Raw genomic sequence first — 23894 nt, 5'->3', positions numbered from 1 at the left:
CATTAACTAGTTTTGCTTCAGTGAATAACCTTATCTGTTTAAAATGAAGAAATTGAATACTCCTGACATGCAATTCCATTAGATACGGATTACTAGTTCGTATTTCCTCAATGGATCTTTACCAAAGTTCGTGGACCATCTATAATCAGAATAATTAATCTGGTATATGAAGAACCAAGGGAAATTAAGATAGCTGAAATCTATCATTAAGAAATCAAATACCTACTGATAGCAATCAGTATGAACTCTTCCTTTTATTGCATGCAATTATATAGATGAGACTTAGGATCTTCTCCCTAACTCCTTATTTCTCTCCACGAACAAAAAAGATTGCAGACCAAAACGCCATGTGATGTAGATATATAACCAATATAGGCGCCATGAACCAGCATTTACACATTTAGAACTATGAAAGAGTTAAGAAAATCTCTAGTTTCTAAAACAGCAGGCATTCGATTGACAAACAGCACTGGAATTTAGTTCCCACCCCAAAAAAAAGCACTCCTGGCAAAGGGGAAGCTCAGCAGAAGATTTAAGCCAGCTTATACAGAAGTGTCTGTTTCAGGAAAACCAATTAAAAACATGAGGGCCAGAATGCAAAAGATGATCAGACCTTTATTTTCACAAACAGTTAGTAGGCAAGCTAAAATAGAGAAGAAGAAAAATTGAGTAGTCAGTGAAGCAAAACAAAATCACACGATGTTATACACCTTCATCATTAAACTTGCACTATCCAAGTTGACTTCGGGTAATCTCAACAATCAAGCACTTAAGTTGAAACCTTTTATGCTTTTCTTAGGGCATTCCAAGCATAGTTTTATGCATGAAGAGCTTGACATCAATCTGGTTAACAAAAACTGCTTCAAAATTTGTGAGTTTTCACTTGAAATAACAATTTAACAAGCTTCCATTGGGTCAGTTTGCCCTATTGCTACTTTGCCCCAATGGAGATTGCATCAAATGTCACTGGGTTTTTTTATCAAGTTATTATGAAAAAAAAAAAATTGTTTCCTTGCTCAAACTTGTTTTATTGCACAACAATTGAAACTTCTGCACATGACAACTGACTGAAACAAATTTTCACCGGTAGCCAAAAACCAAATTTAGTCGAATAGTAATATATATACATGACTAGAACATATCAGTGAACTTTTACAAAAGAAGACACGGAAGAAGACACACCTCAGCAAAGCATGCAAAGATGTAAGTGGAGGATTGCTCTGTTTTTTGGTGAAGGATTTGGTTCTACTCTCTGGTTAATCTTCTTCACCGCCTCCATGTTTTTCCTCCACTGGATTGGATTCTCGCTTTTTTTGGCGTCAACTTTGGCAATTTCTTTCCAACGGGATCTACAGAAGATGGTACCTTCGACTGAGGCACAAATTCTACCCCCAGTCTCAGCCTGGACATGCAGGTTAAACTATGCATCAGAAGATTGTAATCAGATTTTAACAGATTAACGCCAAAGGGAGGACAAAACCTAGCAGGACGACTCTCAAATTCTACTTCATTCGGCTCATCTGTAGTTGATCTACTCCTATTATTCACCCATGAATCAGCCTGCAAAGACACTGCAAGCCTTAGATACATTCAACTGTTAATCATTAGATTCTACCTCTGATCAACTAGGGTTTCCCCCATGTTAGCCTCCATCTGAATTCAGGCTACGTAATTTAATGAAGAACTCTGGGGTTTTCATGTGTTTCCTTAAAACCTCGGTCTTGCTTTCCCAGATACAGTCATTTCTATTTTTTCTTGCACATCTTCTTGATGGTTTTCTTTCTAGTACAGGTAGTACTCCTGCAACTGAATTTTGTTGAGAAGACCTTACCTGTATCCTCATATGACTCAGAAAAAAGCTTGGCTGCAGCGGGTAACTCTTGAAATTTATCTCATACGGACAGTGAATTTTCCTTGTTCTCCCGTGATTCTTGTCTTGTCGATGTTATTACATTGAGAAATACCTCTGGTCCGGTACAGCGCTTAAGAAAGGCAACTGGGGCAGTGACCAAGCTGTGGCTGGCATTCTTTGCTAATCCTGTGGATTCGTGGGATAATAGAATGAACAAAGTAATGTCTTCTTCTTAATTTTAACTTTTACATTGATCTGACAGCTGCTGTATGTTGCAATTCCTCGGTTTCATAATGTTTGAGTTCAATTCATCAGGAAGAAAGCATCAGGTAATAGAAATATGGAATTTCAACTGGCTGATTCATAAACCAGTGCATGGAGTGGTAGTCAAATATTTACTAGGTAAATAATTTATTATAGGCAAATATTTCATTAGATTATCTATCAAATTGGAAAACCAAGATTAATTTTTTTTTAATGATAAAAAATGTTACATTTGTTTTTCTTTAGATAAAAAGTGTTGAATTTATGGAAAAGATAAATATTTTATTAACTTATTATAATCAGAGTACATGAACATCTATTTATAATAGAGGAAGATAGTAGAGGCTAATTACAATTAAACTAACTTTGTCCTAATTACACTCAAACTTTAATACTTAAAGATAAGTGTTAGTGTAATTAAATAACTCAATATAAATAAAAGACAAACATAACTCAAAATATAACTCTTCCATGACGTGATTATAAGATAAAAATGCCTTTGTGAGTCATTTTTTGTCTTGCAACTAGCTTTTTTTGTGAATCCTTCTTGATCTTCAACTTACGTGATAAGGATGTTAGCTCGTGGTAATTATGGTGGGTCCTACTTTTTATGTATTTGGGGCCATCTTGTGGGTCTTACTTGGTCATGTGACCCATCTTATAATACTCTTAGATAAGTGAGTCTTCCTTGGTCGTATGGGCTAGAGCCCATTTTCCAACAAAAAGATTAATCTACCAAAATTGACTCTAAATCACCTAAAAATCTCATAATCTTGCTCTAGATTATGACTAACTTTTTTTTTTCCCGTTTCCCCTATTAATTTTGGATTCAAATTCAGCCTTTTCGGAAATAAATCCAACACCATTAATTATAAGAAATAATGTTTTTTTTTCATTAAAAAGAACAAAAAAAATGTCTTTTTTCATATAAAATCACTCTCCCATTTCATGCCTCGTTTGCTGTAATAAATACATTGTCTCCTCTTTCGAGTGGGACCTACCATATCCATGACTGACGTCATCGGTCCAAGAGTAGAAATGGACTTCTGTGGGGCCCGCCAGGGGAATGCCCAAATGGGGTTGTTCGAACTTCGATGTGCATGGCCTCGTGCCGCCGGGCAGCGGGCGTTACGAGCGTTACGTGCGTTACGAGCAAAGAGGTTTTTTCGATTCCGGAAATACCCTTAGTTTTTTTGCCTAACTATGAAATTAACCTCGATGAAACTTGAAAGAGTTTTTTAACATTTTTTTTCAACTCGGTGAGTCCACTCGCATTTGGAAGTTACTGAGTCGGGCTGGAGGGTGGAATTACCGGTTTTGGATCAAATAAGTAAATTCTTGAATTGGCAAACCCGGTTTTGGAAGTACGAGTTTGAGCCGGTTGTGAGTCAAAACCCGGGTAACTAGGCCGGGTTTGCCAATTCAAGAAATAAAAGGAGTCACTTTACGTATAGGGAAGTTCTCCCCAAAGAACAATAGATGCAGGGTGTGGAGTGAATTCTCTCTCTTTCTCTCTTTCAACACCGGCAAAGAAGAACTCCTTCCATCCTTCAAGGAGAAGCCACTATCACACGACACAGGCCCTCATTAGTAGAAGAATCGAGAAATTGACATCATGTTAATAGCATCATCCAATTCAATAAATAATCAAATCGGTTTACCATCATCATATTCAATAGATAATCCAACCGGTTGACCCAAGTCCATCCGTCCCAACCGCCTCTTCAAGTCTAGTTTGATTTTTTATAACATTAGTACATATTTGTTGTTCTATTGTTATAGTTCCCCATCTTTGATGACACATTTTAGTCACCATTTGTTTTGTGTAATCAATGGGATAAAAAAATTGGATATTTATTGCTAAAGAAAATTAAAAATATCTATTATTTAAATTAAGATATTTCAAATAAGAGTATGCTAAAATAGAGTCCAAATTTGATATTTTAAATATCTCATTAGGATATTTTCTTGTTAGAAATTTAATATATTTAAATTATTATTTTCCAAAGAAACCCAAGAGCACGAAGAAAACCTTTTAGTATAAGGGCAAATGGAACAAGACAATGCAACTCGACCTACTTCTAAAATCAGATGAAATAAAGGTGATTGAGTTCGATCAGATAGGGTTCAATTGTCAGAACACGTAGGGTTTAGGGTTTAGGAATATTCAAACCCAGATGAGGATTAGATGAAATTGAATCAAGTTTAACTAAGCTAGTCTAGTTAAAGTTTTATATATAAAAAATACTCAATTTAGAGTTTACACCATTTAATTGTAAGGAATAGGAATATTTTTTAATCATTATTAATCCAAAAATTTATATGAAAACCTACTTAAGTTGATTATTATTAATTATGAGATTAATTGGATAATCCAAGAAATGATTGTTCTTAATCAACATTGACCATTTTAATCACTAATTATAGGTAATCAGATAATGAATATAAAACAATTATCAAGCAATCAGATCCTTCATTTATCCATTGCATCTGAGAGATCTATCGACAAACTTCCGATCAACGGTCGAAAATCAGTGGACCCACCTTCGCTGATCATGACCTCACACCCTCTTGTGCACTTACCACCTGCCTTGAATCCTTCTAACGTCCCAACTGAAAAAAAACCCCCAAACAATGGCATTTTGGTACCTTTCCTTCTCCGATCCCCTTCGTTTCCGAAGATTCCATTTTAATCTGAAAATCCAAACTAGGGGTAGTTTAGTAAATATCTATTTATATATTTGTAGTTGCTCCCACCTTCTCTCTGTTCTTTCGTTGCGGAATCTAACTCAAGGGGCATAATATCATCACCAAGCAAGCGTCAATGCTCGTTCTCTTGCTCTCTCTCTCTCGGCGACTCGGTTGCTTTATCTCTCGTTTCTGAGGTATGGATATCTGCTGCCTCGGTGTATTAGCTCTCTAATCCGTACTTAGGGTTTCTTGATTCCTCCCTGGTTGTTAAACCCTAGTTGGTGTTGATTCTTGGGTAGTTATAACCCAGCCGAAACCCTAGTTTTTCATCGCGGAAGGGGAGGGGTGAGGTTATAGCTGGGTTTTCTGGGGTTGCTTATACTGGGAGTGGGGGTATTTCTGGAATTGGATTTCTTCAGTGAGAATTATGGGCGTTGGAGTGTAGATTTGATGGAGAATCGATTCTGGAGCTGTGTGTGTTTTGATTTTGGCGGTTTCGAGCAGTCTTCGTGGTTTGATTCGGTGGTGGACGTGGAGTTGAGTTCGAATATTCTGCTTGTCGTTTTTGGAAAGTTAGTGGCCTTTTTTTGATTTGGGTGCCTTTTTTCGGCCACCAGCCGGATCGCAGAAGTAGGATTGCGCTTATTTGATTAATTTTGATTGAGAATGGTTGGTTTTGTTGAAGGAGTTGAAAAATGATCTTCGGTTGCTGTCCAAGATTTTTCACTTTCTTTCTTTCATGTATTTGAAGCGTTTCTATCCATTTTCTAGTTACACTTTTACATTGCCTGTGTATTATTTTTTGTGCTTGGCTTGATCATGAGGTGATCCAATGTCAAATTTTTCGTTTGTTGTGATTACGGGCCATGATACTTGGTTACCAAGGATTGTGGTTTGCATTGTTCGTGTCATACTTCATAGCAGTTTTAGTTGGTATTACTGTTATTTTTTGAACGATTATTTTATGACTTTCTTTTTGTTCTAGAGCATACTGTTAAGTAACATTTGGTAATTTACCTGAATTTTTAAGAACAGCATTTTGGATGCTTGAGTACTGAAGATTATGAATGGTTCAAGGGATGTCGACAACTTGGTCTGATCACACCAATTCTTTCATTTCAGGTCTGGCATAAGTAATTGGTCAGCTCGTCCAGTTAACTTTTGCCACTGAATCCGATTCCAGTGTTCGTGACTTTCTGTGGTGAAGGATCATCATCTATTAAGGTTCGGAAAACAGTGTAGCTGCTCTTCTGTGATGGAAGGCAGAATACATATTTTTGGATATAGGTTTCATGTTTTTACATTGTAACATTGACGTTTTTTATCACTGTGGGGGGACCATTCCAGTTGCATGGTCATCAACAGTGTCATTCTGCAATGAGGTACAATTTGTATTTCCTCTGGTAGTGTTGATGCTGAGGGCAGTATGCCGCTAATTGTGTGGAGAAATGCAAAGGTATTCTGCTGCCAGCTGCGGTGGTGGAGTTAGTAATAGTGCAGTTGGTGGGCCATCTGCTAGGGATACTGCTAGATCTGACTCTTCTTTTCCCTCATCAAATTTCTCTTTGAACTCAAGGTAACACCTCTCTTTTCTTGTTAGAATATGCTTTATTTCTGTATTTTTACTTCTTTCCAATTTCAAAATTTGGTTTTTCTTTAATCCACATCTTCTTCCTTTTCAAATTGGAAGTAAGTGGTGGATTTGTTAATGATGCTACCTAATAAATTTATGGAATGCTTGTAGTAAAAAGGTCCCTATGGTACATTTTTCTCTTTTTTTGCAAAGGTAATTGGGCTTTGTCATGATTTCAGAGTTACATATTTTTAATTTTATGTTTTTTTCTCAGTAAAATTTTCTCTATCATGCTTCTTCCTCTGCATGGAAAAGACAGGTGCTGGTGTGAGTCTGCTAAAAACTTTTGAATTATGTATGAGTACATGCCATTATGATCGAGGATGCTCCTTCTTGAGATTTGGAGATAACTTCTGTTGTCACTGGAATTCTATAATTGCTTTGTAACTTGACTTATGGGGCATTAATTATCAGTTTCGACAGCATGTTGGTGGATATTGAAAATATATATGTCATCAAATTTGGAATTCGAATGAAAAATAAAAATGGTTTATTGGAAGAATAAGTTAGACAGTATCTGTTGTTTATATCTCTAGTGCAATTACATATTATTTGTTCATTATCTGTTGGGAGTTTAATTTTGTACATTTCACTGCCAAATATTACTGGACACAAAGACATGGTCTAAGTAGAGTTAGATCATAGTCTGAGTTATATTGGATCAACTCTTTGACTTTTAAGGAAAAAAAAGTTGGATGGTCTTGGTCTATCCTGACGAAAAGCTCAGAGTGAAACTTGCAGGTAGGCAGTTGGAGAGCAATTTTCTGGTTAACCGGAAACCTATTGATACCAACTACATAAAAAGGGACATTATAGTCTTTTTGTGTATTATTGCTGTTAATAATTTTGAAGTCATTATTATTATTATTTTTTAACACAAAAAAGTTTAGCATTATTTGATTTATCTGGAAGAGGGGAAGTTATCCAAAAGGAATTCCTACTTTTTACATACCATAACTCTCACAACAGCTTTTTCTTGCTCAACCTGACAAGATCTTGAAATATAATCTTTAAAAAAACAAAAAAAAATCTTGAAAGATTATCCTTCTATTTTTTACTGTGTATTTCTCATATCTTTAAAGATAAATTTTTGTGGGTTGCTTGCTGGATTTATATGAGCATCGGTATTTAAGGTGTTTTATTCCTATTTCTGTAACAATGCCTACTTTTTCCTTGTGACAAGTAGAAAATTTTTGGTTGTATTGCAAATGTATTGTAACTCTTTATCATTTCATCTGACTAGTTGAAATTTTGAATGAAGATAAAATAATTCGTTATGGATTGCTACTCCTATAGATGTATTTCTTTGTGAAAAGTTTAGTTTCAGTTGGATTTTTTGAGTCCGTCCAAGATGTATTTTCCTTTTAGATACTAATTTGAGGATTATTTTGTGTTTTGCAGGCGTCAATTGCAGCTGATACCATATAAGCTCAAGTGTGATAAAGATCCTCTAAATTCTAGGTTAGTTATGTTTTTGGTAGTTTCATAATTGATGGCTTTCCAGAATAGGGAAAGAACTGGGAGTAAGAAATGCTATTTCTTGATTCTCTTTACTGCACTTATTGCTGTTTTCTTCTAGTCTTAATCATGAGATGAATATAAAAACTGTTGAGCTGTTCATAGTTGATGCTTTTATTCATGTTTACTGTCTTCTGGTGGTATTAACCGTTATTTATGTTTAATTTTTGTTTCATTAGATTGGGACCTCCTGACTTCTATCCACAAACTCCTAACTGTCTCGAGGAGACATTAACCAGGGAATATCTGCAAACTGGATACAGGGAGACTGTTGAGGGAATCGAGGTCTTCTTTTTACTTTTGTCTTCACTTATATTTTGGTGTCTTTCTCCGAAAAAGGGTGCCAGTCTCTTTTTGAGTTAGTGTTATTTAAGGCAGAGAGTTTAGTAGATCTTGTTTGAATCATTTGGGCATCATTTGCCCTTGAAGCTAAGACATTTTATATCTCTTGAATGCTTTCTGAAAGTATGTGGTTGGGGTCTAAGGGGATTTTAATCAATTGTTTGGGATGCAAGAGAATTTTATCAATTTATTGAGAGAGTTAGCATCTTTGAATTTTGCAAGCTTTATTTGGGATACAATTTTGACAGTGAAACTTGTACTATTTTTTAGAATCAATTTACTATATTTTTGGAGTTAAACTACTTTCCTCTTAATCCAAAAGTTATTTTCCTCTCACTCTCCTCAGTATGAAATTGTTTTTCGACATGTTGGGAATTGTTTTCTTTTATTATGCTCTTTACTTGCAACTTTTTTCTTCTGATCGTTGTTTCCGTTTTGAGTCATAGGAATCTAGGGAGATTGTACTGTCCCAGACTTCATACATTACTAAGCCAGTTATCCTAAAATGCCGAGAGGTAATGTTTTTTAACATGTTGTGATGATTCCTTCTGGAATGTATTTTAGATGGTGTATTTATCTAATTTCCTGTATATTTGTATTTATTTTGTCTGTATTGGTTGACTATGTTTCTCCAGTCTCTATTGAAACTCTATTATGTTCTTGTTGTTCTATCGCTATGTCACCTGGCTTTAAAAATTTTCTTTTCTTAATTGAGTTGAAATTGTGTTGCAGTGCAACTTCCCATCCATGCTTAGTTTTTATCTTCTGCTACTTTTTAGCATCTTGCAACTGTGCTTGTCTTTTTTCCCAGTAATGGCCTTGAAGGTATTTAGATCTTATACACTCGGAATTGCATGTGGATAGAGATTCTGCCAGATCTACAAGTTGGTTCTAGAAAGGATTTCCATTTCCTTAGAGGCTAGTAATAGGAAAGTTGACATTGTAGTTGTTGGTTTATCAAAGTCAGAGATGGTATTCATTAGAATATAATAGAAAAGGAGAGATGGTTAAGCTTGGAAGTAGGGGTGGCACCAAGCCAAACCGGCTCGCAAACAGTTCAAGCTCGGCTCAGTTTAGTTTTTACTTGAGCTCGGCTCAAGCTCAAACTTGAAATAAAGCTCGTTAAGTATAACAAACTAAGTTCAAGAATTTTCAAGCTCGGCTAGTTAGCTCGTGAGCCGATTCATTAGCATATTTTTTTTTTAAGAAAATACCCTTTACTCGAATCTCGAGCTCAAACTTGAAATAAGGTTCGTTAAGTATAACAAGCCAAGTTCAAGATTTTCCAAGCTTGACTTGTTAGCTCTAGGTTCCCAAACAATTGAGGTGTGGGTGAGACGGGCCGAGATAAGAATCTTATCAAATGCTGGGATCTGGACTCCAGCGTCCAGGTTGCACAACTCCTCTAGTTTGCCAGGAATATAGAGAGTTAAACCAGTCTTCATGAAGAATTGAGTCCATTCCTGCCAAGAGAGCACAGTGGAGCAAGAGGTGGTGAAGGCTATCTTCCTTAGAGCCACAAAAAACAGCATAGCAGGTTAGGAAGAGTCATACCACGTCGCATGAGGTTGTTTGTTGCCAGGATTTTATTTCTGATGGCGCTCTAGAGAAAACAATTTCCATCTTCGACTATCCAGTGAGTCTCTAGGCAATGTTCACGACATGAGGCTGGATGTCTCTTGCATGAATCAAGCTGCTATAGGCTGACAAGACCGTGCCAGCACCCTTGTCAGCAACTAACCAAATCATCTTGTCCTCAATGAGAGGCTCGAGTGTCATCCCAATCAGGTAAGAGAGGAGGGCACTGACACTTCATCCGATTCATCATCTCTGAGGCCCTACGAAGGTGGACATTCCAACTGCATTGTTTCCCTAATGAGCAAATGGTATCCTGAACAGCCGGCTTAGTGTGCATGAGTGGCCCATCAAACAGCTGGTTTTCGTTTTTGGATTGGATTGTCATGCTTAGGAGACACCTTTTTTGTTAATCTACATGATTGAGTTTCATCTCTAAGTTTGGGAAGAAGATGGACATTTATGTTTACTAAAACCTAGGTTAGAAACAGGTTGGCCAGGAATCTGTGCAGGACCAGATTTTCTTTTCATCAGATGTTGGGAAAAATATAAAATTATTCAAGCGCAAGGTGCAGACTCAATGCAATTGTGAATTTAGAAATTTGTTTTTTTTTTTTTTTTTTGGTGGGGGTTTTGGGGGGGGGGATTATCCTGGTTTTCACAGAGTGGCTTTGAGTAAGTAAGATGCGGAGATAAAGAGTCAAGTGACTATGTTGTCAAAAAAAGGGAGATAATATGGGTCCTGATGTGAGTAAGAAGATCTGATCGCAAAGTTAATCCCAGTTCGTGGAGAAAGATTTTCTCATCATCGAGGCCAGAGGATTGTTGATGTGACATGAATCAGTGAGAAAGTCGATAGCTTATTGCGATGGGTTTGTTCTCATCAACGGATGTACTGAACTGTATGTGTTTTATATATAGGCCTTGATATAGAAAAAAACTGGAAAGTGATTGGAGTGCATCTGTAGCTATCTTATTTCCTTGTCTGAAGAAGATTTACCAGAGACCTGGCCTTTCCATATTTGGTAAGCATATGATTGATGGTGAGCTTTGTTTAGAGGGTACGTGTCAACATTCATAGGAAGGAAAATCCTGTTGAGCTTGGTTTTATTTTCTGTATATATGGCGAATAATATGGGTCAGGTTAATCTTATGGTCATGAGAAAGGAGGGTGGCCTTTTCTATTCTAGTTTTTACAATGGATTATTTTTGAGATTTATGATGGGCCTTTTTGGTGTTGGTAGAGAAGGTGGTGGGAGAATGATTCTGGTTTATTCTGTCCTTTTATGGGCATGCGAACTTGATGGAAGCTGAGTTCTGGGCTTTTCTCCAAGTTGTCATGCTTATGTTTGGAATTCACTATCCAGTTTGCTGATGATGGAGAGTGACTCATCTGTGGTCATGAGCTGGGCAGCTAGTCATGTGTTTTCCCCATGGTGTGTCCATTAGCTTTTTCAGTATTATCCATGTTTGATTGGGTCCAAGGCCCTATCCCAAAATGACTAGCCAACTTAGGAAACCTCTTTACCAACTAATAAACTCAAGATCTTTGTACTCACTAATCTATGTGGGACTATTCCTTAACAATCCAGAATATTTCCTGATTGTGCTCGACTTGGGGCCAATCATTTGGTGATTCTTAGGGAGTTGGGTCTTCCAGCTCGATCTTGTTGTTGGAGATTATTTTCATTCCCTTTTGCTGCATACTTTCTTCTTCCTAGATTGGATTTTACCTGTTGTTGCATCCTTCCTATTTTTTCTTTTATTATAACCATCGTTCATTGTTTGGAAAAAGCTAGAATTTCTCCTTTGAAACTTTCTCTTCATGATGGAATGCAAAGCACTATTAAACACTTGCTATATTGGATGATCGCTCTTCAAGTTTTGTTTTTTTTGTTTTTTTTAAATTTTGAAAGAAAAAGCTGTTTGCTGCTTATAGATATTCATGCTAATGTGTAGGCATTTCAATGATATTATTTGTGGTTTCGATATATTAGGTTCAGGACAATATTACAAATCCTTTGTTATTTTGTAAGTCAAGTTAATACTTAAATAGCACTGCTTTATTTTTCAATTTGTGCATTTTAGGCAATTCGGAAACGTCACAGGGCTATCAGCGAATCTCGCGTGCAAAAGCGCAAGGTATTACAACTGATTTTTTGCTTTCCACTATGGTGTTAGTTTTCGTAGTTCATCCGGCAACATCTTCGTCTTCCCACTTACTTGGGCTAAAACGTCTTTTGATGGTGGAAGCTAAACCTTTAATTTCGTGTTATAGGCTGGGCAAGTATACGGAGTGCCACTTTCTGGACAGCTACTACTCAAACCTGGTATCTTCCCTGAACAAAGGCCATGCAGTGAAGATTTTAGGAAGAAATGGATAGAGGTCAGTCCTTGAGCCTATTTCCTTTCTCTTCATATAGTCTCTGGAAAGGCCTTCTAAAGTTTCTCATCTGTTATACTATTTTTTAGTCCTTTTCCAGCTAATGTGTGTGTCTTTGTTCATGATTTGTATGATTTTGTTTGCTCATCTGTTGTCTCAATCTGATTTGTTTGTAAATTTTGACCAGGGTCTCTCACAACAACATAAGCGTCTGCGATCATTGGCAGACCATGTCCCTCATGGATATCGGAGGAAATCTCTATTTGAAGTTCTTATTAGGCATAATGTCCCATTGCTGAGAGCAACTTGGTTTATCAAAATCACTTATCTCAATCAGGTTAGTCTCTTCAAGAAACAACTGGCTGGTTCTGTTGTTGTTGTTATTGTTGTGATATCATTATTATGCATTTGTATATGTGTTTTTTACTAGTGGGTTCATCAATGTAGTTTCGATTATATTCTTCTTTTTGCTTTTAATCCTTTTGTAGGTCCGGCCTGTGTCTTCTGGTGTGTCATCAGGGTCTCCAGATAAAACACAACTAGCCCGCACCGAGCTTTGGACAAAAGATGTTATTGAGTACCTGCAGATTCTATGGGATGAATTATTTTCTAAAGATGTTTCTCATTTGATTCTACATGGTAGGGATCGTTCACCTCAAACATTACTGGCTAGTTCAGTACAACACAAAGGTGATTTGATGCCAACAACACCTGATGGTGAGGAGCCTGCTCTGCAGTTCAAATGGTGGTATATGGTGCGCATTGTACAATGGCACCATGCTGAAAGGCTTGTTCTTTCTTCTGCTATCATTGAGTGGGTCCTTAATCAACTGCAGGTTAACGATTTTCTGTGACGCCCTTAGTTTCTTTCTTTCTTTTTCTTACTTTCTTTCTATTCCAGTCAGTATGATGCACATTAGTGGGCAATGGTAGGTGAGCGCAGGGGGCATCTAAGCAATTGGAAATATGATGTTTACTTTCGAATGCCTTTTAAGTGACAAGATTATGCATATGGAAGTTATATCTGTGGACAAGCCTGTGGCAGACACTACCATTGTTTGGAGAAATTACTCTTAATTGATTGTTTTTCAGTAATTTTTTTGGTTCTTCAAAAACAATGAGAAATGTATTTATTGACAGAGAAAATAGCTACAATGTAAAGACCCCTCTAAGCCAGGGTTTGGCCCAAAGAAGATGTACCCAACAATGGCTTTACACCACAATTGAGCCAACTGCAACAAGGTTACTCTATAAGATTATGTATTGCTGTTTGCTTTATGGGAATTTCCAGAGATTGCATGGTGGACCCCTACTGGTGGTTTTTTGAGCCCTTATAGGTTCCATGTGGACAGAAGTTTTGAATGGATAACAATTGTTTATGTATAACTAGTTTAGAGCCCGTTATTTAGAGAATTGAGATTTTTTTAGCTGCGCATATTTTGGACAGTTATCCACCCATGGTGTTGCTACTCTTGTGATTAGTTGGTACAAGAGAACCAGGCATGCTCTATAGCTGGCACTTGTGATGTTGTTCATGTCAGTCAAACTTGATTATTCCCCTTTGGAACAAAAATCTGCAGTACATGGAACCTATGTTGCCTTAGTATGTATGCATCATTCATAGTTAGGTATATGATTTGTGAGAGTTGTTTATAGGGTCTTAATTTGTCCAGTGTGTGCTTTCAGGACAAGGAGTCACAAGAGGCTTTCCAGTTGCTTTTGCCGACTGTATTGGACATGATAGAGAGCATCTCTCTATCTCAGACCTATGTTCGGATGCTTGTTGATGTTGCTGTTCGTTTCATACGTGATTTATCTCCACCTGGATCAGAGCTACCTGATAATCTTTCTAGACACTACATTTTGTCTTCCTTGAGCGAGATGATCCGGTATTTGATGTTAGCTGTCCCCGATGCTTTTGTTGCCTTGGACTGCTTCCCTCTCCCATCCTGTATATTTATTGATGCACCTAGAAATAATATAGCAAAGGATGTAAATAGGGTTCAGTATACATTCATAGAACCCATTAATAACCACCAGTCGTGTTTTAACTATGTTGCATCCTCTGTTCAGAAGCGTGCTTCTAACCTTGCCATGGCTGTGAGTCCAGGCCTTCATGGGTGTGGTGTGGCTAAAGTTGTACAGACCTTAGATAAGGCATTGATTCAAGGAGATGTTCGAGGTGCTTATAACTGTCTTTTTGAGAGTTTTTGTGATGGAGGAATTGAAGAGTGTTGGATTGCAGAGGTCAGCCCATGTCTTAGATCATCTTTGAAGTGGATAGGTGCTGTCAACCATTCAGTGATATGTTCTGTCTTTGTACTTTGTGAGTGGGCTACTTGCGATTTCAGGGATTGCCGTGGTCCCCTTTCTCATGATGTGAAATTTACTGGCAGAAAGGACTTTTCTGAAGTGTATGTAGCAGTTCTGCTTATGAAGCTGAAAATGGAAGACATGCAGGCCTTACAGCACAACAAAGGCAGTTCTGTGGTAGGACCCTGTGATACTGTGAAGGGTGCATCACCAAATGATAGTTTCTCTGGTGGGACTTCTGTGGAAAATGTTTCATCTGTTGCTAAAAATAATATGAAAGGTTCCGATGAAAGCATGGACTTGTCGGATGTTCTTCAGAGCCCAGGACCACTGCATGATATAGTGGTTTGTTGGCTGGATCAGCACGAAGTATCAAAGGGTCAAGGCTTTAAGCGTCTTCAGATGCTTGTTATGGAGCTTATTCGTTTTGGCATATTTTATCCTCAGGCCTATGTGAGGCAGCTGATTATTAGTGGCATTATGGACAGAAATGAAACTCCGACAGATTTGAAAAGACGGAAAAGACACCATCGGATTCTTAAACAGCTGCCTGGCTCCTATTTGCATGATGCTTTGAAAGAATCAAAGCTTATTGAAGGTTCTCTATTGGATGATGCAATCCGTGTTTATTCAAGTGAAAGGCAGCTTGTGCTTCATGGGCTTCTTACTGGTAAATCAGATCATTTAAGAAGCAACAATAGCAGTTTCACTATAGTGAAACAAAAGGATTTTCCCTTGTCTGGTAAACATGGTAAAGCAAAAGTCCAAGTGTCTGAGCTTAAGACAGCTATTTCGGTGCTATTGCAATTTCCAAATGCGTCTTCAGTAGTGATAGATTCACAACTTGATGCATCTCAAGGGAATGCAGTGAAGAGGTCTATTGGATCTGCTGGTATGCTGGAAGGAACACCTGGCTGTGAAGAATGTAAAAGAGCAAAGAGACAAAAATCAAGTGATGAGAAGAGCTCTCTCTTGCAATCATTTTCCCCAAATATGTCTGATGATGAAGATACTTGGTGGGTGAGGAAGGGCCCTTCTAAGATTTTGGACTCATCGTTGAAGGTGGACCAGCCAAAGTCAACCAAACATCCATCAAGGGGAAGACAAAAAATTGTGCGCAAGACTCAAAGTCTGGCTCAGTTAGCGGCTGCCAGGATTGAGGGTAGCCAAGGGGCTTCTACAAGCCATGTATGTGATAACAAAATAAGTTGTCCTCATCATAGATCTGGCATGGAAGGAGATGTTTCTAAGTTAATGGATGGGACCAGAATGACCCATGATGCTGTTTCAATTGGAAGAGCTTTAAAAAAACTGCGATTGCTTGAAAAGAGGTCGATTATGCTTTGGTTAATAACTTCAATTAAACAACTAGTAGATGGAGGTGAAAAAGCATCTTTTAAGGTTGGGCACTGTGGCGGGCCTTTTTCTCCACCACTTGAAGAGAAAAGTAGTGAACGGTGGAAACTTGGTGAAGATGAATTAACTTCAATATTGTATTTGTTGGATGTTTCTTCTGACTTATTGTCTGCAGTAAAGTTTCTTTTATGGCTTTTGCCAAAGACTCTGATCAGTCACAGTTCCACAGTCCATACTGGGAGGAATCTTTTATTGTTGCCTAAGAGTACAGAAGGTTACCTCTGTGAAGTGGGGGAATCATTTTTGCTGTCATCTATTCGAAGGTAATCTACTCTCTTTCATGAATTTACATTGCTAATGCTGTCTCTTTAATTTTCATCTCTTCAGTTGTATGTATTCCTTGCTCAACAGATGATTCTTGCTCAAGGTATCTTTCAGTTTTATGTTTCGTTTCTTTGTTGACTGTCTGGTGGTTGACGTATTTTCTTTTGGCCATTTGTTTGTTGGAAAATCTATATAAGAACTAACCTTTGGACAGAGGTTATCCTTATATTGTTGGCTCTTTAAACACGGCAATGATCAAACTCTTTTGTGGATTCTCTAGATAATGAGGGAATTGAAGCCTTTACCAGTATTCATTTGAACCACTTTAGTGAATTCTCTGTTGTTTATAATGTTTCTCCTTTTCTTCTATGTTTGTTTGTTTCTTTTTGTTTCTTGCTTTTCTTGTAAGAAGGAAAGCTCTACCAAAAGCAAAACAAAGAATATTAGAGAGGGCTTACTTGATCAGCTGGCAGTTAGAGAATGAACAATATTAATGGGAAGTGGGAACATTTAAAAAAAAAAATTAATGGGAAGTGGGAGGACCATGTAAATCAAGTAGTTGGAACTCAACCTCTTTCCTAGCTAACCTGTCAGCTAAATAATTGGCTTAGTGGGAGTATGAGGCCTGTGTACTGGCATACATTTAGCAATATCTTGAATGTCTTCCAAATGTGCACTAAAGATTTAACTTGTATTTGCTCCAGTGTGCCACAATATGGATACACCTTCAATCTCTGATGGAGCAGAGAGCATCCCCTTGGAAATTCTCCCTCGAATTAAGTAGGGCTTCAAGTTCAGCTTAGTATCGTGGCTTTATGGTGCTTGCACCATTGAGTATGAATGGTTAACCCACTTAGTCCAGTTTGTCAACGTAATGAAAGTTATATTCAACCCTCGAGTTGTTCAGAATATGGTTAACTTATCCGCATGAGGTTTCTTTAGCCTTGTCAGATACTGCTTTTGTGTTTTCTTGATTATTGTTGAGAGTGAAAAGCTTAATTGATATGCCTTTTAGATCTGTTGCAATTAAGGGTACTTTATAAATAAAGTTTTATTTCCCTCGGTAAATCCATTTTCTGTCATCTTAATGAGTGTTCTTGCACAAGTGTAGACTGCAGATCAAGAGGTCACCGGTTCTTTTCCCATAAGAGAAGAAGAAAAGGCGTACACTGAAGTGTATGATAGATGTTGAATGTGGATAGTGATAATGCTGTGTGTCTATGGCTTAATTAATCTATTTTCATAAGATCTGTTGCAATTAAGGGTGCTGTATTTGTGTAAATAAATTTTTATTTGCTTCTGTAAATCGTTTTCTGTCATCTTAGATAAGTGTCGTTGCACTAGTGTAGACTGCAGATCAAGGTCATATATTCTTTTTCCGACAAAAGAAAAAGAAAAGGTGTATACAGAATTGTATGGTAGATGTTGAATTTGGATAGTGATAATGCTGTATGTCTATGGCTTAATTAATCTACCTTTTTAAGATCTATTGCAATTAAGGGTACTTTATCTGTATAAATAAAATTTTATTTGCTTCTGTAAATTCGTTTTCTGTTATCTTAGATGACTGTCCTTGCACTAGTGTAGTCTGCAGATCAAATCTACTTCCCCTCAAAAGCAAACTCCAAAAAGACAAGGTGTATACTAAAGTGTATGGTAGATGTTGAATGTGGACAATGATAATGCTGATATGTCTATGCCTGCTTGGTTGTTTGTCTATATTCTGAAATTGATCTCTGAGGTTGTCTTAAAGTGAACAATTTAAAGGTGGCCCGGATGCTGTCAGAATTGCAATGAAATATTTTATATTCCAGTTATTGTCACCATCACTCGTTTTCTTGCTTTTCTACTTGTACTTCCTCTTTTGAATCTATAAAGTCATTATTGCCATTCTTGGGGTAACAAAGAAACCACTCAGTCCAGGGTAATTTCTTTCCAATGCCACCTGCCACTTGCCACAATGCAGTTGTTTGCCTATTGTTGATCATTTGTTTATTATCTATGCTGGAACTTAGTAGAAGTATGTCTCAGCATATCTTATTCTTCTAACAACCAGTCTGCTTCAGGTACGAGAATATACTTGTAGCTGCTGATCTTCTTCCAGAAGCACTTTCTGCAGTGATGCACAGAGCTGAGGCAGTTATGGCATCAAGTGGAAGGGCTTCTAATTCTGCAGCCTTTATTTATGCTAGATATTTATTAAAGAAATATGGCAGCGTGGCTAGTGTAATCAAATGGGAGAAGAGTTTTAAAGTTACTTGTGATCAGAGACTTCTTGCTGAACTTGAGCTTGGGCGGCCCCTTGATAATGAGTTAGGGTTTTCACCAATAAGCATCCCAACTGGAGTGGAAGATGTGGATGAATATTTCCGTCAAAAGATAAATAGCAGAATATCAAGAGCTGGGCCTACCATGAAAGAAATTGTTCAGAGACACATTGAGGAAGCTGTTCACTATTTTTATGGCAAGGAGAGGAAATTTTTTGCAGCACCTGCTCCTGCAAAAGGCACTGCAATGGACAAGTCTGATGATGGATATCAAATTGCCCAGCAAATTGTGTTAAATTTAGTTGATTGCATCCGGCAGAATGGTGGTGCTGCTCAAGAACCAGATCCCTCAGTTGTAGCTGCTGCGATCTCTGCGGTCGTGGGTAATGTGGGACCTGCGATTGCTAAAATGCCAGATTTCACTGGAACCTCAAACTACCCATCAAGTTTCTCTTCTAGTGCAACCTCATTGAATTGTGTCAGGCGAATTATACATATCCACATAACCTGCCTGCTTTTGCTGAAAGAAGCTCTTGGGGGACGCCTAAGTCGTATATTTGAGATAGCTGTTGCTGGAGAGGCATTCTCCAGCATATCAGCTGCATTTGCCCCTGGAAAGTCTCAAGCTCGTGCCCAGTTTCAACTCTCCCCTGAAACTCATGACTCAAGTTCGGGTCTCTCAAATGAAATTTTGAACAATTCTACCAAAAATTTTCTTTCTAGGGCAACAAAAGCTGCTGCTGCCGTATCAGCACTTGTAGTTGGTGTTATTGTTCATGGTGTCATAAGCTTGGAAAGAATGGTTACTTGCTTTAAATTAAAGGAAGGCTTGGATGTTTTACAGTTCATAAGGGGCGCCAGGTCCACCTCTAATGGGGTCTCTCGTTCTATGGGGGCTTATAAGGTGGACAATGGAGTTGAGGTTTATCTTCATTGGTTTAGGCTCCTACTTGGGAACACGAGAATGGTCTTGGAGGGTTTAGTGGTGGAGCTCCTTGGTGAGCCTTATGCTTTGGCTCTCTCTAGGATGCAGAGAATGCTCCCGCTTAATTTAGTCTTACCGCCTGCATATTCTATATTTGGTATGGTGATTTGGCGGCCCTACATTCCTAATAGTAATATTGCTCCTCGTGAAGACATTCAAATCCATCAGTCTCTCTTAATGGCCATAAATGAAGGCATCAGACACCAACCATTTCGTGACCTTCTCTTACGAGACACTCGTGCTTTCTATGAAATTCTTGCTACAGATGTGTCTGATTCAGAGTTTGCAGCAATGTTAGAATTACATAGTTCTGACAAACACTCAAAAACAATGGCATTTGTCCCTTTGCGGGCACGGTTGTTCTTAAATGCTATATTGGACTGTAGAATGCCCCAATCTGTGCTCACACAAGATGGGTCTTGGATTAGTGGCCACGGTGATACAAAGACTTATCCTGAAAACGAGACAAAGCTTTTGGACCAACTAGTACAAGTTCTGGATACATTGCAGCCAGCTAAATTTCATTGGCAGTGGGTTGAACTGAGGCTACTCTTGAATGAGCAAGTACTAATGGAAAAAATTGAGACTCATAGTATGTCTTCAGTGGAAGCCATACGATCATTATCCCCTAGTGCAGACAACTTTACCCTTTCTGAGAATGAGAACAAGTTCACTGAAATTGTTCTCACAAGGTTACTTGTTAGACCTGATGCAGCCCCACTATACTCAGAAATTGTTCATTTACTTGGGAGGTCAATGGAGGAATCGTTGTTATTGCATGCTAAGTGGTTCTTGGCTGGAAATGATGTTCTATTGGGAAGAAAGTCTATCAGGCAAAGACTTGTTAATGTTGCTCAGTTGAGAAGTCTTTCAACTAGAGCACAGTTTTGGAAGCCATGGGGATGGTCCAGTTCTAGTTTGGACCTTATGGCAAATAGAAGCGAAAAGAAGAAGTTGGAAGCCAGTTCTCTTGAAGAGGGGGAAGTTGTTGAAGAGGGAATTGACCTGAAGAGGCCTGGAAGATCCCCTCAGCTTCTAGATTTTGAGGGATTCAACTCCAGTGAGCAGTTTGTTACTGAGAGGGCTCTTGCACAATTGGTTCTTCCTTGCATAGATCGAAGCTCAAGTGACTCTCGAAGTACCTTTGCTGGTGATCTGATTAAACAAATGAACACTATTGAGCAACAAATAAATGGGCTTACTAGGGGTGCAACTAAGCAAGGTGGTTCGGTTTCTTCTGGTGCTGAAGGTGGCTCAAACAAAGGGACCTCAAGGAAAGGTGGTTTGCGTGGGGGAAGTCCAGGATTGGGTAGGCGACCCACAGGAGTGGTTGATTCAGCGCCACCCTCTGCAGCAGCATTGCGAGCTTCCATGTGGTTGAGGCTGCAGTTCTTATTGAGATTGCTTCCTGTCATCTGTGCCGATAGGTAAAACCACATTCTAATGTTGGCCAAAATGATTTATTCTTTCTGCTGGAATGGAATTCATCTGACTTGAGTTTTTCAGGGAACCATCTATTCGTAATATGAGGCACATGCTTGCCTCTGTTTTACTTCGTCTTCTTGGAAGCAGAGTGGTGTATGAAGATACCGATCTATCTTTCTTGCCTATACCTAGACAAAACAATCCATTTAAGAGGGAGAAAGAAGCAGATTCACCAATTGAATTGTCGGGTCCTTCATCAGTTGACCTCACTGGTGACAGCCTTTTTGACAGGTTATTATGTGTCTTGCATGGATTACTAAGCACGTGCAAGCCAAGTTGGCTGAAGCCCTGCTGGTCTGCCTCCAGATTAACTGTGAAATCTCCCCGAGATTTTTCTGCATTTGATCGTGAGGCAGCGGAAAACCTACAGGTGAGATCTATTACGTATATGTCCCTCATCGTATTTATGAGGAAAGTCTGTCAATCTTCGTGGCTAAATTAAGAAGGGAAAATCTGGTTATCTTTTTTTTTTTTTCCTTTTTTGTGACTGGCAAAATAAATTATAGATACAATATGAATACATACTTGGTTGTCAGTATGTGCACAGCATCATGGAATTCAGCTTGTTTTTAACTTTCTTCTGTGTCTTATTTTTTCCTGCTTTGTTTATGTATGGCCTCTCAGCCATACTATTATAAACATGTAATGATCTTACAATTTACCGAGTTTTGCTTTGATCTGCAACTGTTGTTTTCCTTTCAATTCAAAAAATAGAGGGTGGAAAGTTCTAGTTTTGCTTGTCTAAAAAAGAAAAATACAAATTTGCTGCAATTATTCTTTGGCAGATGAAATACGTTGTTTGATGTCTGGATAATTTCAGTTTGCTAGTTCTTTCTACTACTGGCTAGTTCGATTGTTCCTTGGTTGCGTCATCTGCTATTGTTTTTTAAGCTCCTGGTTTATGAGCTGACATGCTATGTATCATAAACATTCCAGAGAGCAGTTCGTTCTCTTTAAGTATGTTGCCTTCTTCTGCAGAATTTGTTTGCATTGCAGAAGTCTGACCTCTGAAATCGTTTTCTTGGCAGATGTAATGAATCATGTTGTACTATTCGTGATGGGTGTTTTTGTTTTTTATTTTCTTGATTGCTCTATGGCGTTTTACTCTCATATTGTGCTTCTCTCTCTTTAATGAAGTCTCATCTTATCATTATTAAAGCAATGTTCTTCAGTGGTCGATTGAGTAGTTAGAATGGCCCGAATGGTGAACTTGTCAAGGTTATACTTATGCATGCTCTTCCAGCAGCTTGTATGTGGACTTCTTAATTGTTGAACTAATTAATTCTGTCCTACTCCATTGGAACTTAAAATGTGGAGGCTGGATTTCCCTTAAAGCTGAACACCTGCAAAGGTGTGACTTATTTGTGTGATACTGACATTTTTCCAATTGGATTTATCCAGGAATTTTTATTGGTGTTTCTGTAGATTGGCAAAAAGCTGCATCGTGATCTTCCTTTTTATGTTTGTGCAGGCTGATTTGGATCGGATGCAAGTGCCTCCAGCAGTTCGGCGGCGGCTTCAGGCTGCTATGCCTATGCTTCCCTCGTCTGTGCCTTTATCCATTTCCTGTCAACCACCAACAGTGTCAACTGCGGCCCTAATCCCGCTACAGTCTGCTGTTATGCTAACTGGGGCCCATCAAGGTGGCTCAAGCCTGACTCATAGAAGCTTATCTCTCCCTTCCTCTCGGCTTCTTGCTAATATATCATCTGCCAAAGGCAAGCCAATTGCTCCTCAGGACCCAGACTTGGAGGTTGACCCATGGCTACTGTTAGAAGATGGGACAGGGTGTGGGCCTATGTCTGGTAACAGCAGTATTGGGGTCAGTGGAGACCACATGAATCTCAAGGCTAACAGCTGGCTTAGAGGGGCTGTTAGGGTGAGAAGAACAGATTTGACATATATTGGGCCTGTAGATGACGATAGTTGAAATATTTTTTGACCATCCGCATTTTATTATTTAGCCATGGTGGTTCCCTCGACAGGTATGGAATGGTTCTTGTTGTAATATTGGCTGTCATGTTAAGTTCCACTGTACTGTTGGGGCATTTTCCAGATGGGCGAGTTTTGTTTCAAGGGAGCGAAAATGTGTCTCTCCCTAAGTTTATTCTAAGCCCTTCTGGAACTGGCCAGCAGTGGGATCTGGCTAGCAACTAACCCCTCAGCCGGCTGCCCTTTAGCGGGTAGATGCGGTTCAGAGGCTGTTGTAAATATAGAGATAATTGTTTAATTCTTGTCCAGTTGAGATGAGTAAAAAATGTCTCAAGAATGGTCTGTAGCACTGCATTGTTCCCGTCCTTCTTTCATAGTTTTAACTGCTCTCTCTCTCTCTCTCTCTCTCTCAAACTTTAGTTGGATTAGTCTAGTTGTCTGTGCTCTCTTTGGTTTGGAGTTGTAACTATAATCCTTTTTTTCTTCAAGGATGGTATGTACAATGAAGTGAGGAGCAGAAATCCAGAGGGACAGTCAGTCATGTGTACAAGGAAGCCAAAAAAAAAAAAAAAAATCCCTGAAGTGGGCATATATCACTGTCACTTTAAAACTATAAAATGCAACTCATAGACCGTTGGTTTACTGTGCCGAAACCCTTCGCCGGACATTGTTGTGAGATACACTCAGAAGTCCAGAATTTTGACACAGAGATCACTCACAGTTGATAAACTAGATGAAAAGAGCCTCGGCTGCTTTCTGCATCATTCTGTTCAACTGCAAAAGTGGGAAGAAAAATCAGTAAGGGGAATTCCTGTTGCTCATCTGCCAACAAAAAATGGAATTAATACATAAAGAAAAAGGTGAGAAGTAGAGAGGTAATGAGTACAAGTTAGAATCTGAACAATAGCAGTAAGCTACTACCTCTTTCATGGAGAGGCCAACTTCTTTCAAATCCTCAAGCTGTTAATACAAAA

The 23894-nt window shown here is 38.4% G+C and overlaps 1 protein-coding gene and 1 long non-coding RNA gene across 5 annotated transcripts; one reads left to right on the top strand and one right to left on the bottom strand.

The window, feature by feature from the left end:
- Window positions 1–257: 257 nt before the first annotated feature.
- On the bottom strand, window positions 258–1929 carry LOC137944162 (uncharacterized). 2 transcript variants are annotated; one of them, XR_011110793.1, is made up of 4 exons: window positions 1832–1929; window positions 1481–1560; window positions 1183–1402; window positions 258–556 (listed from the first exon to the last, which is right to left on the bottom strand). It is a non-coding gene; the product is annotated as an uncharacterized lncRNA (long non-coding RNA). The 2 variants fall into 2 exon arrangements; XR_011110792.1 differs by having other exon boundaries at window positions 1183–1560.
- A 2977-nt stretch (window positions 1930–4906) lies between these two features.
- Window positions 4907–23845, top strand: LOC137944052 (mediator of RNA polymerase II transcription subunit 12-like). Of its 3 annotated transcripts, none has more exons than XM_068789555.1 (14): window positions 4907–5001; window positions 5930–6031; window positions 6215–6383; window positions 7842–7901; window positions 8138–8243; window positions 8747–8815; window positions 11964–12017; window positions 12154–12261; window positions 12446–12595; window positions 12747–13094; window positions 13945–16250; window positions 18318–20930; window positions 21010–21358; window positions 22460–23845. In XM_068789555.1, the coding sequence occupies exons 3-14, from the start codon at window positions 6256–6258 to the stop codon at window positions 22916–22918; spliced, it is 6750 nt and encodes a 2249-aa protein (XP_068645656.1). In that variant the 5' UTR covers window positions 4907–5001; window positions 5930–6031; window positions 6215–6255; the 3' UTR covers window positions 22919–23845. The 3 variants fall into 3 exon arrangements, with proteins under 3 accessions (XP_068645656.1, XP_068645655.1, XP_068645657.1); XM_068789554.1 differs by having other exon boundaries at window positions 6155–6383; XM_068789556.1 differs by lacking the exons at window positions 4907–5001; window positions 5930–6031; window positions 6215–6383; ... (5 more) ...; window positions 12446–12595; window positions 12747–13094 and adding an exon at window positions 13119–13500.
- Window positions 23846–23894: the final 49 nt, after the last annotated feature.

This window comes from Aristolochia californica, unplaced genomic scaffold, assembly GCF_029961685.1.
Source record: "Aristolochia californica isolate CCGP_79_NKW_82.1479 unplaced genomic scaffold, dmAriCali1.0.hap1 SCAF_11, whole genome shotgun sequence".
Lineage (NCBI taxonomy): Eukaryota > Viridiplantae > Streptophyta > Magnoliopsida > Piperales > Aristolochiaceae > Aristolochia > Aristolochia californica.
This window is presented reverse-complemented; position numbering and strand designations above follow the sequence as displayed.

Coding starts and splice junctions, on each gene's coding strand:
- LOC137944052 (XM_068789555.1), top strand. CDS start 6,256: ATGCAAAGGTATTCTGCTGCCAGCTGCGGTGGTGGAGTTAGTAATAGT. Junction 6,384..7,841: donor AATTTCTCTTTGAACTCAAG/GTAACACCTCTC, acceptor TGTGTTTTGCAG/GCGTCAATTGCAGCTGATAC. Junction 16,251..18,317: donor TTGCTGTCATCTATTCGAAG/GTAATCTACTCT, acceptor AGTCTGCTTCAG/GTACGAGAATATACTTGTAG.